This window comes from Megalobrama amblycephala, linkage group LG8, assembly GCF_018812025.1.
Source record: "Megalobrama amblycephala isolate DHTTF-2021 linkage group LG8, ASM1881202v1, whole genome shotgun sequence".
Taxonomy (NCBI): domain Eukaryota; kingdom Metazoa; phylum Chordata; class Actinopteri; order Cypriniformes; family Xenocyprididae; genus Megalobrama; species Megalobrama amblycephala.
This window is the reverse complement of record NC_063051.1, coordinates 1,341,016-1,356,250: the sequence shown is the minus strand read 5'-3', so window position 1 is coordinate 1,356,250 and position 15,235 is coordinate 1,341,016. Positions and strand designations below refer to the sequence as shown.

The 15,235-nt window shown below is 37.2% G+C and overlaps 1 protein-coding gene across 1 annotated transcript in view; it reads left to right on the top strand.

Moving 5' to 3' along the window:
• The window catches only part of LOC125273361 (cadherin-22), a 240,439-nt gene that overhangs the window by 190,752 nt on the left and 34,452 nt on the right, over positions 1-15,235 (top strand). Inside the window, exon 10 of the mRNA XM_048198623.1 lies at positions 165-286. Within this exon, the coding sequence (XP_048054580.1) occupies positions 165-286 (122 nt within the window). The remainder of the gene's footprint in view (positions 1-164; positions 287-15,235) is intronic.

The following is a 15,235-nucleotide window of genomic DNA, read 5'->3' as shown; positions in this document are numbered from 1 at the left end:
TGTTTTTATCTGAAGTGACTTTTTCAGACTGTTTCCTAGAAATTGAACCTGTCATCACGTCATTCTAGTTGACCTACATGAATGTAATATAGTGACGTTACTTTTAGAACTGCATATGACTTCTGGTCCATTATGATGACGGTTTAATCTCTGTCTGCCTTCAGATAACCAGTCCATGGCATCTCAGACGGCGGTGAGCATCCGCATCCTGGACGTGAACGACAACCCTCCCGAACTCGCGACTCCTTACGAGGCTTCAATCTGCGAGGATGCCAAACCTGGCCAGGTGAGATAACGTCTCTATATTTTGCACATAGTGAAGTTGCATCAGTCTAATCAGAAATCACGTTCGCCAGACCCGCCTCGCTATGATCGCATCAGCGCTTGAAACGAGATCCGTTGTTCCGCACATAAAAATCAGTACCGCACATACGCTGTCGATTTACTCGGGATGATATCTGCGGTCAGAAGACACTGACTTAGTTGTTCCCAATGGCTTCTTGTGTTGATAAAGCTGTCAGCCGAGATTGGTACCTGGAAGGGAAAATTGTCATTTCCATGAAAAGCACATGTAATCTGACATCGGACATATCACGCAGCTCCTCTCAGACAGCTGGGCTCGCCGTTAATATTTATATCAATAGCAGAGTGCTTCGGGAACATCAGGTGTGCGGCATGATGAAGTGGTGAGATTCTAATTGCATTGTGGGAATGCCGCTCTCAGCGTGGCCTCCCTGATTCTGTTTGACGGCAGTTTACAACGACTAACAAGATTTGTTTTTCTGAAGCTCAATATCTTGTCTGATCTCACTGGGCTAATGCAGTTTGGCTCAACTCACCAATCTCTCCTAAAAAGTGAAGCATCTGAGAGACGCCGCATGAACTCCGCTGACCTCACAAGACCTCCGATCCTGGACAGAAACATTGGAGTCATGGCAGAACAATCAGTGAGTGTCAGATTTAGTACGGAGCCAATCGCTTTCCCGTTTTTGTCAAAATAGTTTCATTATTGCTTTGCTCCTACTTTGGACCTTTTTCAATTGGAAAGAATGATCCGTGTGACATTTCGTCCCAAAGGCAATTTATAAACTAGTTGTGAAAAAAGTGCGCGACGTCAAGCCAGCGGTGCGGCAAACTCACCTGCGGCGCTGTGTGCGACTTGTTGCTTTTGTTTACACGTGGAATAAAAGAACACATGTTCAGCCCAAAAATGAAACTTCTGTCATCGTTTATTTACCTTCATGCTGTTTCAGAACCACATGACTTACTGTCTTTTGTGGAGCACAAAAAGTGAATTACTGCAGAATAAAAAAGCTCTGTTCCCAAAGCTGCTTTACCGCCAAAATTGGCAGCTAAGTTTTAAGACAAATCTTAAACTTGGTGATGTTTGTTTCACCATTTATAAAATTTACAACATTAAACACTGTTATCTTCCTGTTTATCACTGTGAAGCTGCTTTGAATCCATATTGTATAAAGTGCTATATAAATAAAGCTGATTTGACTGCTCTGAAGAAGACAGAATAGGTATTTTGCTTTATTCTGCCACTATGAAAACAGTACAACACTACAACACTACTATTAATCATTAGCAGATTAATCCAGGTACTTGACATTGAGCAGGTGCTGCATTTGACTGTAGTTTACGCAACATATTTTATAGTTGAAGTTATGATGAGACAATTAGCATTTGCTTTTCAATGGCGTTAGTCACAATATGAGCTGATTGATGTATATGCAAAACAGAATCAAGCTATAGAATGCAAGCAAATTAATTAAAGGGGAAAGAGGGATATATATATATATATATATATATATATATATATATTAGGGGTGTAAATCGGACAGTTCATCACGAGTCGATACAATATCGATTCTCATAGCCAGCGATTCGATATTTTCTGATACCTCAAAAAGTTCTGTGATACGATTCGATCAATATTTCGATATTTTGAGCCTATTTTACACAACCAGTTACATTTTTATTAACTCACAACTGCAACCAAAATATATAACAAACATTTATTTCAAAATTTCACATTCTGAACCCTTATTGGGACATCCACAAATAAAAAATTCACACAGTAATCTAATGACAGCTTATGACATGACAACAGTCAAGAAAGTATTTTAGTTCTGTGCTAAAATGTGTAATGTCAAAAAAACGATAAACAAGGAATACATATACACACACACACAATTAAAAGACATTTCTTTTAAATGTATAGTGCAGGTTTTTAATGAAGCAACAACATATTATAGGTAGGACAAAACAAGACAGGCTATTAATATTCTTTCATTGTTCAAATTTATTATAAAGGCTCTAATACAGAGCGGCACAAAGCACTTCTGTGCAGAATGATGCGCTTGAAGCAACACAGAGTCACAGCGCGCAGCGCTCCTATGCGGCAGTTTATTGACCATATTCTTTCAGTGACAGTTCCATCAACTATCCTGAGTGTCTTTCACAAGTTCTGAAAGGTAGTTTAAATGAGAATGCACGCGTTGGCGATAATGCATAGACTGATATTGTGTGAAAATGTGGAGAGTGTTAAAACAAAGGTGCCTCTATAATTAGCCCACAGGTATCGATATTTTACGCATTGCATCGATGCATCGGATCGTTAGACATTAGATCGATGTATCAATCTATATCGATGTATTGTTACAAAACTAATATATATATATATATATATATATATATATATATATAGTTCAATCATGAACTATACAATTCTCACTTTATAACTCGCAATTATGACTTTATAACTCACAATTATGACTTCATAACTCACAATTATGACTTTATAACTCACAATTATGACTTTATAACTCACAATTTTGACTTTTTATCTTGCAATTCTGACTTTATAACTCGCAATTTTGACTTTATAACTCACAATTATGACTTTATAATTCACAATTCTGACTTTATAACTCGCAATTCTGACTTTATAACTCACAATTCTGACTTTATAACTCACAATTATGACTTTATAATTCACAATTCTGACTTTATAACTCGCAATTATGACTTTATAACTCGCAATTCTGACTTTATAACTCGCAATTCTGACTTTATAACTTGCAATTATGACTTTATAACTCGCAATTATGACTTTATAACTTGCAATTATGACTTTATAACTCACAATTTTGACTTTATAACTCACAATTCTGACTTTTTAACTCACAATTATAACTTTATAACTCACAATTTTGTCTTTTTATCTCGCAGTTATGACTTTATAACTTACAATTCAGAATTTATAACTCACAATTCTGACTTTTTATCTCGCCATTCTGACATTATATCTCACAATTTTGAGTTTATATCTTGCAATTCTGAGAAATTGTGAGATAAAAAGTCGCAAATACTTTTATTATTTAATGGCGTAAATAAGCTTTCATTCTAATTAGAGTTGTCATGAATAATTTTTTTTTTCTTTAAGAAATATATACTGTATTTATTTGGATTGGGTTTTTTTCTTAAATTATGACATCATTGTCATGACAACCATGTGCTTTGTCGCCCCAATTCTCATTTCTCAAGGTCAAGTCAGTTGCTGGTCGCCACATGTGCAGCGCTCCCTTTCTGAGCGGAATTATTAGAATTTGTCTTTAAGTTGATGTTTGTCCTGAAAGCTCTGTTTATTTGTTGATTTATTTGTGTGATTGAACATTACCCCCCCCCCCCCTCTTTCTGAGCATCTGTGAAATGTACAGAACAACAAAAGGTTGTTTGCTTTTGGAGATGTCATGGGAAATTGTGTGCACTCCTTCTTTCTGCGTGGCTCTACTTGACAGCTTCGCTCGACAATAGAGCGGCTGAACGAGGGCTGTTATTGTGGGATTAAGGATTCTTAGAGATTTTTTGTTGTTGTAAAGAACTAGTAACCTTTGCATAACATTTTTTGGATGTGTGTAAGAAAGGACTTTGTAGTCTACCGTTTTCATCCTTGCAAAAAGAAAGGAATGAATGTTCCTTTCTTTTTTTTTTAATTAAGTTATTTATTTAACCGTTAAAATATATTTTATTTTATTCTCAGGTGTGCTGTTTTTTTTCTCTCTCTCTCTTAGTTAAATTTTGAAGTACCATTTTACATTTCATTTTGTGGGATTATTTTAAGCATTAATACTTAATTTTAATTATTTCAATTAAAATACATTTATGTAGGTAAAGAATCTTAAGCAATGGAAATGTGCTGCTTACAAGCATTCGGTCCTTGTGATGCACGTTGCTCCAACAAGTACATAATTGTGATTAATTAAATTCTCCAATGAATCATTATATTAACTACCATTTTTTTTCTGCATAAAACCCCAGAGAAAAGGTTCATTTATTCATGTGAATATGAATGACAGCTGTGAAAATGAAGACTAAAGAGTCTTTCAAAGACATAAAAGTACAACTACACAGTGACACTACACATTTTTTAACCCCTTATGTACGTATATACATGTTTTAATACTTGTATTTATGTTTGTTTGTTTGTTTGTTTGTTTGTTTATTTATTTGAATAACATAAATCAATCATGCACAATCATGCCATATTTTACTTGCTCTCATGTTGTTCCAAAACCAAATGAGTTGATTTATTTTGCATAGCACAAAAGATGATATTTTGAGGGATGTTGCAGTGTTTTTGTCCATACAATGAGTCAATGTTGTTTGAATAGTTGAAACATCCTTAAAAATATGTTCTTTTGTGTTCCACATAAAGAAAGTCAAACAGGTTTAAAATGACATGAGGGTAAATAAATGATGACAGAATTTTCATTTTAGGGTGAACTATCCCTTTAAGAAAGAAAGTCCAGTTGATTTCGGATGTCATGTTGACTTTATATGGAAACTACATCAAATCACACATCTAGAAATTGTTCTTGGAAAGCACTAGAACTAGATGGAAATTGTGAGAGAAGCTGCATTGTAAGCAGCAATTACTTTTTAAGGTAAAGTAAAAATTGTACCTGAAAATAGGGTGGCACAAAAGAACGTGTTTTTTGTTGTCAGAAGAGCCAGAAGTAGAGGTATTTTAGTGATAACTCAAAGCGATGTGGGTGGTGCCCATATCTTAACAATCACCATGCGTTCTGTGATATAGCATCATGCTGTGGAGCTGCTTTTCATCTGGGCAACTCAGTGGACAGAACAAAGACTGAGCGCTACACAATACCAGTATATACAGAGTCGAGTAGAAAAAGCGTATAACAGCTTGGGAGACATTTCATCTTTCAGCAGGACAATTTCAAACCGAAGGGCCATGATACCCGCTGTTTCTGAAGCGCGTTTAAGGTGAAAAATCGCAAAATACAGCAGTGAAATGCAATCCGGTGATGGCTTAACATAATAAATTTCTCTCATTAAGCGCAGGACTCTTTGGAAGCCCCCTGCTGTAGCATCAGCAATGCAGCTTTTGTAATAGCTTTACGATAACCTGTAGCATGTTTACGTGATTTGTAGCCCATCGCCCCGGGGTCCCCCATTGCGTTGTGTCGAATAAATTGGCTTAGGTGAGTAAGAGACGCCCGCAGAGCAAGACACTGAGGTTTGTGCGTTCAAACTTTGCACACGCTCTCGCTCTGTGATTAATCACTTTGGTGATTGGGGTGGAAATTAGTCCTGTGGAGGAACACGCAATTAGAGTCATTTATCTCTCACCTGCGATTGGCGCTTTGCAGAAGATACACAGACCTCGGCCTACACGTAAACACTGTCACGCGGATCCTTCAGCGATGTGAAGTTTTTACATGCATCATTTTAACACATTTAACCAGAGTCACAAGAGCGAACTTCTTTATGTTCTTGCATAACCCAGTTAACCCAGTGATTGGGTTGTTTTAACCCAGCGATTTAACCCAGAGATTAGGCTGTTTTAACCCAGCGATCGGGTTGTTTTACCTAGCAATTTAACCCAGCAATTGGGTTGTTTTAACCCAGAGATTGGGTTGTTTTAACCTAGCGATTTAACCCAGAGATTAGGCTGTTTTAACCCAGTGATTGGGCTATTTTAACCCAGCGATTTAACCCAGAGATTAGCCTGTTTTAACCCAGCGATCGGGTTGTTTTACCTAGCAATTTAACCCAGCAATTGGGTTGTTTTAACCCAGAGATTGGGTTATTTTAACCCATCGATCGGGTTGTTTTAACCTAGCAATTTAACCCAACAATTGGGTTGTTTTAACCCAGAGATTAGGCTGTTTTAACCCAGCGATCGGGTTGTTTTAACCTAGCTATTTAACCCAACAATTGGGTTGTTTTAACCCAGAGATTGGGTTGTTTTAACCCAGTGATCGGGTTGTTTTAACCTAGCGATTTAACCCAGCAATTGGGTTGTTTTAACCCAGAGATTGGGTTGTTTTAACCTAGCGATTTAACTCAGCAATTGGGTTGTTTTAACCCAGTGATTGGGTTGTTTTAACCCAGCGATTTAACCGAGCAATTTGGTTGTTTTAACCCAGAGATTGGGCTGTTTTAACCCAGTGATTGCGTTGTTTTAACCCAGTGATTTAACCCAGAGATTAGGCTGTTTTATCCCAGCGATCGGGTTGTTTTAACCTAGCGTTTTAACCCAGAAATTGGGTTGTTTTAACCCAGGATTGGGTTGTTTTAACCTAGCGATTTAACCCAGTGATTGGGCTGTTTTAACCCAGAGATTAGGCTGTTTTAACCCAGCGATTGGGCTGTTTTAACCCAGTGATTTAACCCAGAGATTAGGCTGTTTTAACCCAGCGATTGGGTTGTTTTAACCTAGCAATTTTACCCAGAAATTAGGTTGTTTTAACCCAGAGATTGGGGTGTTTTAACCTGGCGATTTAACCCAGTGATTGGGCTGTTTTAACCCAGAGATTAGGCTGTTTTAACCCAGTGATTGGGTTGTTTTAACCCAGCGATTTAACCCAGAGATTAGGCTGTTTTAACCCAGCGTTCGGGTTGTTTTACCTAGAAATTTAACCCAGCAATTGGGTTGTTTTAACCCAGAGATTGGGTTGTTTTAACCCAGCGATCGGGTTGTTTTAACCTAGCGATTTAACCCAGCGATTGGGTTATTTTAACCCAGTGATTGGGTTGTTTTAACCCAGCGATTTAACCGAGCAATTGGGTTGTTTTAACCCAGAGATTGGGTTGTTTTAACCTAGCGATTTAACCCAGCAATTGGGTTGTTTTAACCCAGAGATTGGGTGGTTTTAACCTAGCAATTGAACCCAGTGATTGGGTTGTTTTAACCCAGCGATTTAAACCAGAGATTAGGCTGTTTTAACCCAGTGATTGCGTTGTTTTAACCCAGTGATTTAACCCAGAGATTAGGCTGTTTTATCCCAACGATCGGGTTGTTTTAACCTAGCGTTTTAACCCAGAGATTGGGTTGTTTTAACCCAGTGATTTAACCCAGAGATTAGGCTGTTTTATCCCAGCGATCGGGTTGTTTTAACCTAGCGTTTTAACCCAGAAATTGGGTTATTTTAACGCAGCAATTGGGTTGTTTTAACCCAGAGATTGGGTGGTTTTAACCTAGCAATTGAACCCAGTGATTGGGTTGTTTTAACCCAGCGATTTAACCCAGAGATTAGGCTGTTTTAACCCAGTGATTGGGCTGTTTTAACCCAGCGATTTAACCCAGAGATTAGGCTGTTTTAACCCAGCGATTGGGTTGTTTTACCCTAGCGATTTAACCCAGTGATTGGGCTGTTTTAACCCAGAGATTAGGCTGTTTTAACCCAGTGATTGGGTTGTTTTACCCTAGCGATTTAACCCAGCAATTGGGTTGTTTTAACCCAGAGATTGGGTGGTTTTAACCTAGCAATTGAACCCAGTGATTGGGTTGTTTTAACCCAGCGATTTAAACCAGAGATTAGGCTGTTTTAACCCAGTGATTGCGTTGTTTTAACCCAGTGATTTAACCCAGAGATTAGGCTGTTTTATCCCAACGATCGGGTTGTTTTAACCTAGCGTTTTAACCCAGAGATTGGGTTGTTTTAACCCAGTGATTTAACCCAGAGATTAGGCTGTTTTATCCCAGCGATCGGGTTGTTTTAACCTAGCGTTTTAACCCAGAAATTGGGTTATTTTAACCCAGCAATTGGGTTGTTTTAACCCAGAGATTGGGTGGTTTTAACCTAGCAATTGAACCCAGTGATTGGGTTGTTTTAACCCAGCGATTTAACCCAGAGATTAGGCTGTTTTAACCCAGTGATTGGGCTGTTTTAACCCAGCGATTTAACCCAGAGATTAGGCTGTTTTAACCCAGCGATTGGGTTGTTTTACCCTAGCGATTTAACCCAGTGATTGGGCTGTTTTAACCCAGAGATTAGGCTGTTTTAACCCAGTGATTGGGTTGTTTTAACCCAGCAATTTAACCCAGAGATTAGGCTGTTTTAACCCAGCGATCTGGTTGTTTTAACCTAGCGGTTTAACCCAGTGATTGGGCTGTTTTAACCCAAAGATTAGGCTGTTTTAACCCAGTAATTGGGTTAAATGTTTGCCCAACGTGCTTGGTAGTTTTATTTAACCCAACTATTATTTAAAAATGATTATATTTCTGGCTTAAAATGAACCCAAAATAGGTTGGAAATTAAAAATCACATAATTATAATCATAATGTGTTTATAATCATAAACACATAATTATGCTAATATATTGTAGCAATAATAAAAGGTGAACATTTATTAATAAGCCATTTAATAAATGTTTATTTTTTAACTAACAATAAAAAAATACTTGATGTTAATTGGTGTTAATTTCAACATTTACTAACACATTATAAATATCAAAAGTTGTATCTGTTAATATTATTTAATGGACCTGAGCAAACATGAACTAACAATCAACAATATTTTAATAACTAACGTTAACAAAGATTAATAAATACTGTAACAAATGTACTGATCATTGTGAGTTAATATTAGCTCATGCATGAACCAATGTTAAATAATAGAAACTTATTGTAAAGTGTTATAGAGAAAAATAATAATAAAATAAGTATCTATCTATACATTTCACCATTATAGCATACAACTTTTTTACTCTTAAAGATAGTTGATATTTGTTTAACTAGGTTATGCACAAGACAAACTTCAGTAGATTGTGCTTTGAAAATCACCTACTGTATAGAAATTTCTTACAAAACAAAAGTCTTTGTATAATTTGCAAACCGGATCATATTTATATGCCGTCTTGTGAGATTCAGAAACTTCAGATTTTACATTATGTTGTGCTTAACTGCTAGCCCAATTATCAAGCTTTGTTCGTGTGCCATACCAGCGTCACCGTTTTCTCTGCTCTAGCCCTCGCTAGCGTCACCGCTTGCGTTTCTGATAGAACAACAGTGAAATCAGATTAGCTTAAGCCGCTAAATGCATGGAGTTTGATCCCATTTGAAGGATGACAACACAGCGAATTTGTTTGTGTGTAAAAGGTGAATAAATCAGACAGAGGGAGAGAAAGAGGGCTAGAGACATGAAAAAGGACTTAGCCGATCGCTCATAAGCAGCTTTGGCTCAGAGGGCACGACTCCCTTCCAGCGATGTGACACCGTTGTTAGACATGGAAGGAGAAAGTGTTTATGAGCTCACGCGGATTTAAGTGTCAGGTAGATGTGTCGGACCGCGGTGTCCAAAAGAAGCTCGCGCTAAAAAAAACCCACACTTAAGTATTGCTATGGCATTGTCCAGAAATGCATGATATGACCATTGTACCACATCTAAAATATCAGTAAAACTTTGCAATAATGTCTAATTTGTTACCATTAGTTAATGCATTAACTGACATGAGCAATATATTTTTGAAAAGTATTTATTAATGCTGGTTAATGCTATAATAGAAATACAGTTAGGCTTGTTTATTGGTTGTTTGTTAACTAATTAACTAATGCTAAACAGATGCAACATTTGATTTGAAAAACATATCAGTAAAAACATGTTGCTGTTTCTTTGTAACTATTATATGTACTATGGTACTATGCTGTATTTTTAGGGCATGTGCCACCATGGTACTATGGTGTATTTTAGGGCACATACCATGGTACTATTGTGTATTTTTAGGACATGTACCATGATACTATGCTGTATTTTTAGGGCATGTGCCACTTTGATACTATGCTGTGTTTTTAGGGCATGTGCCACTATTGTACTATGCTGTATTTTTAGGGCATGTACCATGGTACTATCATGTATTTCTACAGCATGTACTATGGTACTATGCTGTATTTTTAAGGCATGTTTTTAGGGCATGTGTCACCATGGTACTATGGTGTATTTTTAGGGCATGTATCATGGTACTACCATGCTGTTTTTAGGGCATGTGCCACTATGGTACTATGGTGTATTTTTAGGGCACATACCATGGTACTATTGTGTATTTTTAGGACATGTACCATGATACTATCATGTATTTCTACGGCATGTACTATGGTACTATGCTGTATTTTTAGGGCATGTATCATGGTACTACCATGCTGTTTTTAGGGCATGTGTCACCATGGTACTATGGTATATTTTTAGGGCATGTACCATGGTACTATGGTGTATTTTTAGGACATGTACCATGGTACTTCTATGCTGAATTTTAGGGCATGTGCCACCATGGTACTATGGTGTATTTTAGGGCACATACCATGGTACTATTGTGTATTTTTAGGACATGTACCATGATACTATGCTGTATTTTTAGGGCATGTACCATGGTACTATGGTGTATTTTTAGGACATGTACCATGGTACTTCTATGCTATATTTTTAGGGCATGTACCATGGTACTATGCTGTATTTTTAGGACATTTAATATGGTACTATTGTGTATTGTTAGGGCATGTACCATAATATATTTTTAGAGCATGTACAGCTGTATTTTTTATTAAGCAAAGATCTTAACAAAGATGAATAAATTCTGCATTGCTCATTGTTAATTAATGCATTGGATTATTGTAAACTGTTACCAGTGTTTTTTCCACCTAAATTCACATTTCTGCCACACAAAGTGTGATGTGTTTACCCACAATTACCTTAGATGGCTTTACAAAAGACACAAATGAACAAAGAGACGTTTGAAGTTCCCTTCTCTAGGTCTCTGATTCACGCCGTGTCCCATTCATGATCTGGTTCATTATCTTACATCATCTACATGCGTGAGCCTTGTTCAGATTGACATGTGAAGCAGTCTGAGCGTGTGGCATTCCTCTCGTAACCCTGTGGTATTTGAGCGTGCGGGCCTGATCGGATGAGAAGAGACAGATATCATATAGTGTCGCATGTGCAGGGAAAGGCCGGGTGGAAAGGCAAATACTAAGAACGGCCCGGGGACGAGAGGCCTGTCAACTCCACACAAGACATCAAACGGCAGCGAGCGGCTCTCCGTGACAGATCACAAGGGTCTGGTCCTCCCGCGGGACAGTCCCAGCTAGATGACTAATGTTTGAGGGGAAAAGTACACTCGCGCTCTCATGCACACGCATGCACACGCAGACGGCTGTGGAGATGGATTGGATCCCGCTCATATGGTGACACATACACTGTATAGTGTTCAATCCACTCCTACAGCCAAGAATGAAAATGTTCCCATCCTCATTTCATTAAAAATACATACAGTAGTGGCCAAAAGTGATGTCCTGAGGGGATATTAGATTTTAATGACCCTACAAGTTCGATTGAACCATCAAAATATGAGGAAAGTGTTTTATAGTTTTTAAATATGAGGGAAGAACAAAACACTAAACTTGGTTTAGGTATTTATCTGACAAAATTATTGATCAGTTTCTAACTATTTATCAGTAACTAACAAAACTTTGCCACTTTTAGAAAGTAAGGAATACATTTTCAATGTATTATTTAAATAAATCATGTTTTAAATTCACATATAAATACACATACAAACCTGATTCCAAAAAAGTTGGGACACTGTACAAATTGTGAATAAAAAAGGAATGCAATAATTTACAAATCTCATAAACTTATATTTTATTCACAATAGAATATAGATAAATAACATATCAAATGTTGAAAGTGAGACATTTTGAAATGTCATGCCAAATATTGGCTCATTTTGGATTTCATGAGAGCTACACATTCCAAAAAAGTTGGGATAGGTAGCAATAAGAGGCCGGAAAAGTTAAATGTACATATAAGGAACAGCTGGAGGACCAATTTGCAACTTATTAGGTCAATTGGCAACATGATTGGGTATAAAAAGAGCCTCTCAGAGTGTGTCGCAGTGTCTCTCAGAAGTCAAGATGGGCAGAGGATCACCAATTCCCCCAATGCTTCGGCCAAAAATAGTGGAGCAATATCAGAAAGGAGTTTCTCAGGGAAAAATTGCAAAGAGTTTGAAGTTATCATCATCTACAGTGCATAATATCATCCAAAGATTCAGAGAATCTGGAACAATCTCTGTGCGTAAGGGTCAAGGCCGGAAAACCATACTGGATGCCCGTGATCTTCGGGCCCTTAGACGGCACTGCATCACATACAGGAATGCTACTGTAATGGAAATCACAACATGGGCTCTGTTCTTTTTTGGAAAACTGGGACTCCATGTCATCCGGACTAAAGAGGACAAGGACAACCCAAGTTGTTATCAGCGCTCAGTTCAGAAGCCTGCATCTCTGATGGTATGAGGTTGCATGAGTGCGTGTGGCATGGGCAGCTTACACATCTGGAAAGGCACCATCAATGCTGAAAAGTATATCCAAGTTCTAGAACAACATATGCTCCCATCCAGACGTCGTCTCTTTCAGGGAAGACCTTGCATTTTCCAACATGACAATGCCAGACCACATACTGCATCAATTACAACATCACGGCTGTGTAGAAGAAGGATCCGGGTACTGAAATGGCCAGCCTGCAGTCCAGATCTTTCACCCATAGAAAACATTTGGTGCATCATAAAGAGGAAGATGCGACAAAGAAGACCTAAGACAGTTGAGCAACTAGAAGCCTGTATTAGACAAGAATGGGACAACATTCCTATTCCTAAACTTGAGCAACTTGTCTCCTCAGTCCCCAGACGTTTGCAGACTGTTATAAAAAGAAGAGGGGATGCCACACAGTGGTAAACATGGCCCAACTTTTTTGAGATGTGTTGATGCCATGAAATTTAAAATCAACTTATTTTTCCCTTAAAATGATACATTTTCTCAGTTTAAACATTTGATATGTCATCTATGTTGTATTCTGAATAAAATATTGAAATTTGAAACTTCCACATCATTGCATTCTGTTTTTATTCACAATTTGTACAGTGTCCCAACTTTTTTGGAATCGGGTTTGTATTTGCAGTGTCCTCTGAGGAGGCTGACATATGAAGTGTGAACTGAAGAGTATCTGAAAGGTCAGCTGTGATAATGAGGGATAGTTATGCGTGAAGGAGGCAAATTACACTTATTCTCCTTTTTGCATTTTGGATGGTAGTAAATGGTGCATTGTCATTTAAATATCAACTCTGATTTACTAGTAATGAGAGGAGTCTGTGTGCGGTAAGCCTGTTCTGGCATTTATGTAGTGAATCCACATCAGAGTTGTGTCCATTAGGAAATAGAAGAGTATTTAATTTTTATTGCTTTAGTTAGTGTTTTTTTTTTTTTTTTTTTAATATATTTTCTGAGGCTTACCCTCTCTTGCCTCCTCAAAAAATGTAGTTAAACGTAACAATAAAATAATTTTAAATGCAACTTTTATAGGATTTGTATTGCATAGCTCTTTTATTGCATTTTTAGAATGCATTTGTTATTTTTTTACTGAATTGATAATTGATTTAATTTTGTTTTTAAGTGGCACTGAGGGACTCAAATCTTTTACTTTTTTTTTTTTTTTAATCACTTTAATGAAATGAATCATGTGAATGAACTGATTCTCTAAAATGAATCAGATTTCAGACACTACTTGATAGAGAGAAATGTTTATATGGAAGCTTGTTTCTGCCACTATATATAAAAAAATAAAATAAAAAGGTAATTGCACAAATTGCACAAATCGCAATTTGTGACATTTAAGCTCAAAATTGTGAGTTATAAAGTCAGATTTGCATTATATAAAGTCAGAATTGCATCTGCAGAGTTGCATCTTATAAAGTCAATATTGCAACTTAAAATTGTGTATATCTTGCAATTCTGACATTATAACATGCAATTGTGACTTTATAATTTGCATATCTGAGAAAAATAGTCTGAATCGTGAGATAAAACGTTGCAATTACCTTTTTTTTTTTTTTTTTTTTTTCATGGAAACATGTTTAACACTTTTTGATCAGTGATTTTCCATTTGTGATGACATGGATTCTTACTGGAAATTATTTTACACTGATTGCACTCATTAAGATCAATTTCTAGCCAATTAAATATTTTGAAGCAGAGCATACAGCAATTAGAGGATTCTTTATTTACACTGTATTTGTCCATGAGTTGTTAAATATTTTATTCATTTCTTTGACTTTTCCTGGCCTGGAAATCACAGCTTAATATTTCCAGGTTTTCCAAGCACTATATAAACCCAGGTTTAATTATCGCCTCCACTAACTACTTACAATTAGTTACTCTCCTCATTGCTGGTGGATATTTCACGCACATTTAAACTTACGGAATTAAAACTCTTGAACTTCTCTGTTCCATCTCGGAGGTCAACATCCTCCTCCTCCGTGTGAAGGAGGAAGACTTTCGCAGAGGGCCTTTGGTCCTGCAAGACTCTGGAGAATGTGCAAGACTTTTGGGAGACTCTTGGCTTCTCGCTTTCCAAGCCTCATGCAGCTTAAGAGGTCATGAGGGGGCTGTTGGATGGAAATCTAATTAGATGATTTTGCTTGAGGGAGCTGTGTTTGCCACTCAATAAACTCCCACACAGTGGTTCTCTCTTACAATCTTTCCCTCCTTCACATTATTTTTCTCTCCGTCTATCTTTCTCAGAAGTCCCTGTTTCTTTCTCTGTTTTTCCATCCCACCCCTTTCCCTCCAGAAACCCCCTCAGGCATTAATTTTGCCCTCAAAATTGGAAATATCATATATGACCTTTTGTTGTTTCTGTCCTTGGCATCGCAATTAACGTTTGTTAAGAAAACAGTGTTCAATGCATTCATTTATTCTTTTTCATAGAGTTTCTCATTTACCCTTGTTTACTTCATTTTTTTACCAGCCAAACAATAGCTCATTAAACAAATGAGGGTCACAAAATAGGAGAAATGGGATTGTTCCAATTAACAACTCTGGTTCCTTAAAGCCAACATGAAGAATTGACCCTGTTTAATTTCTTAAAGG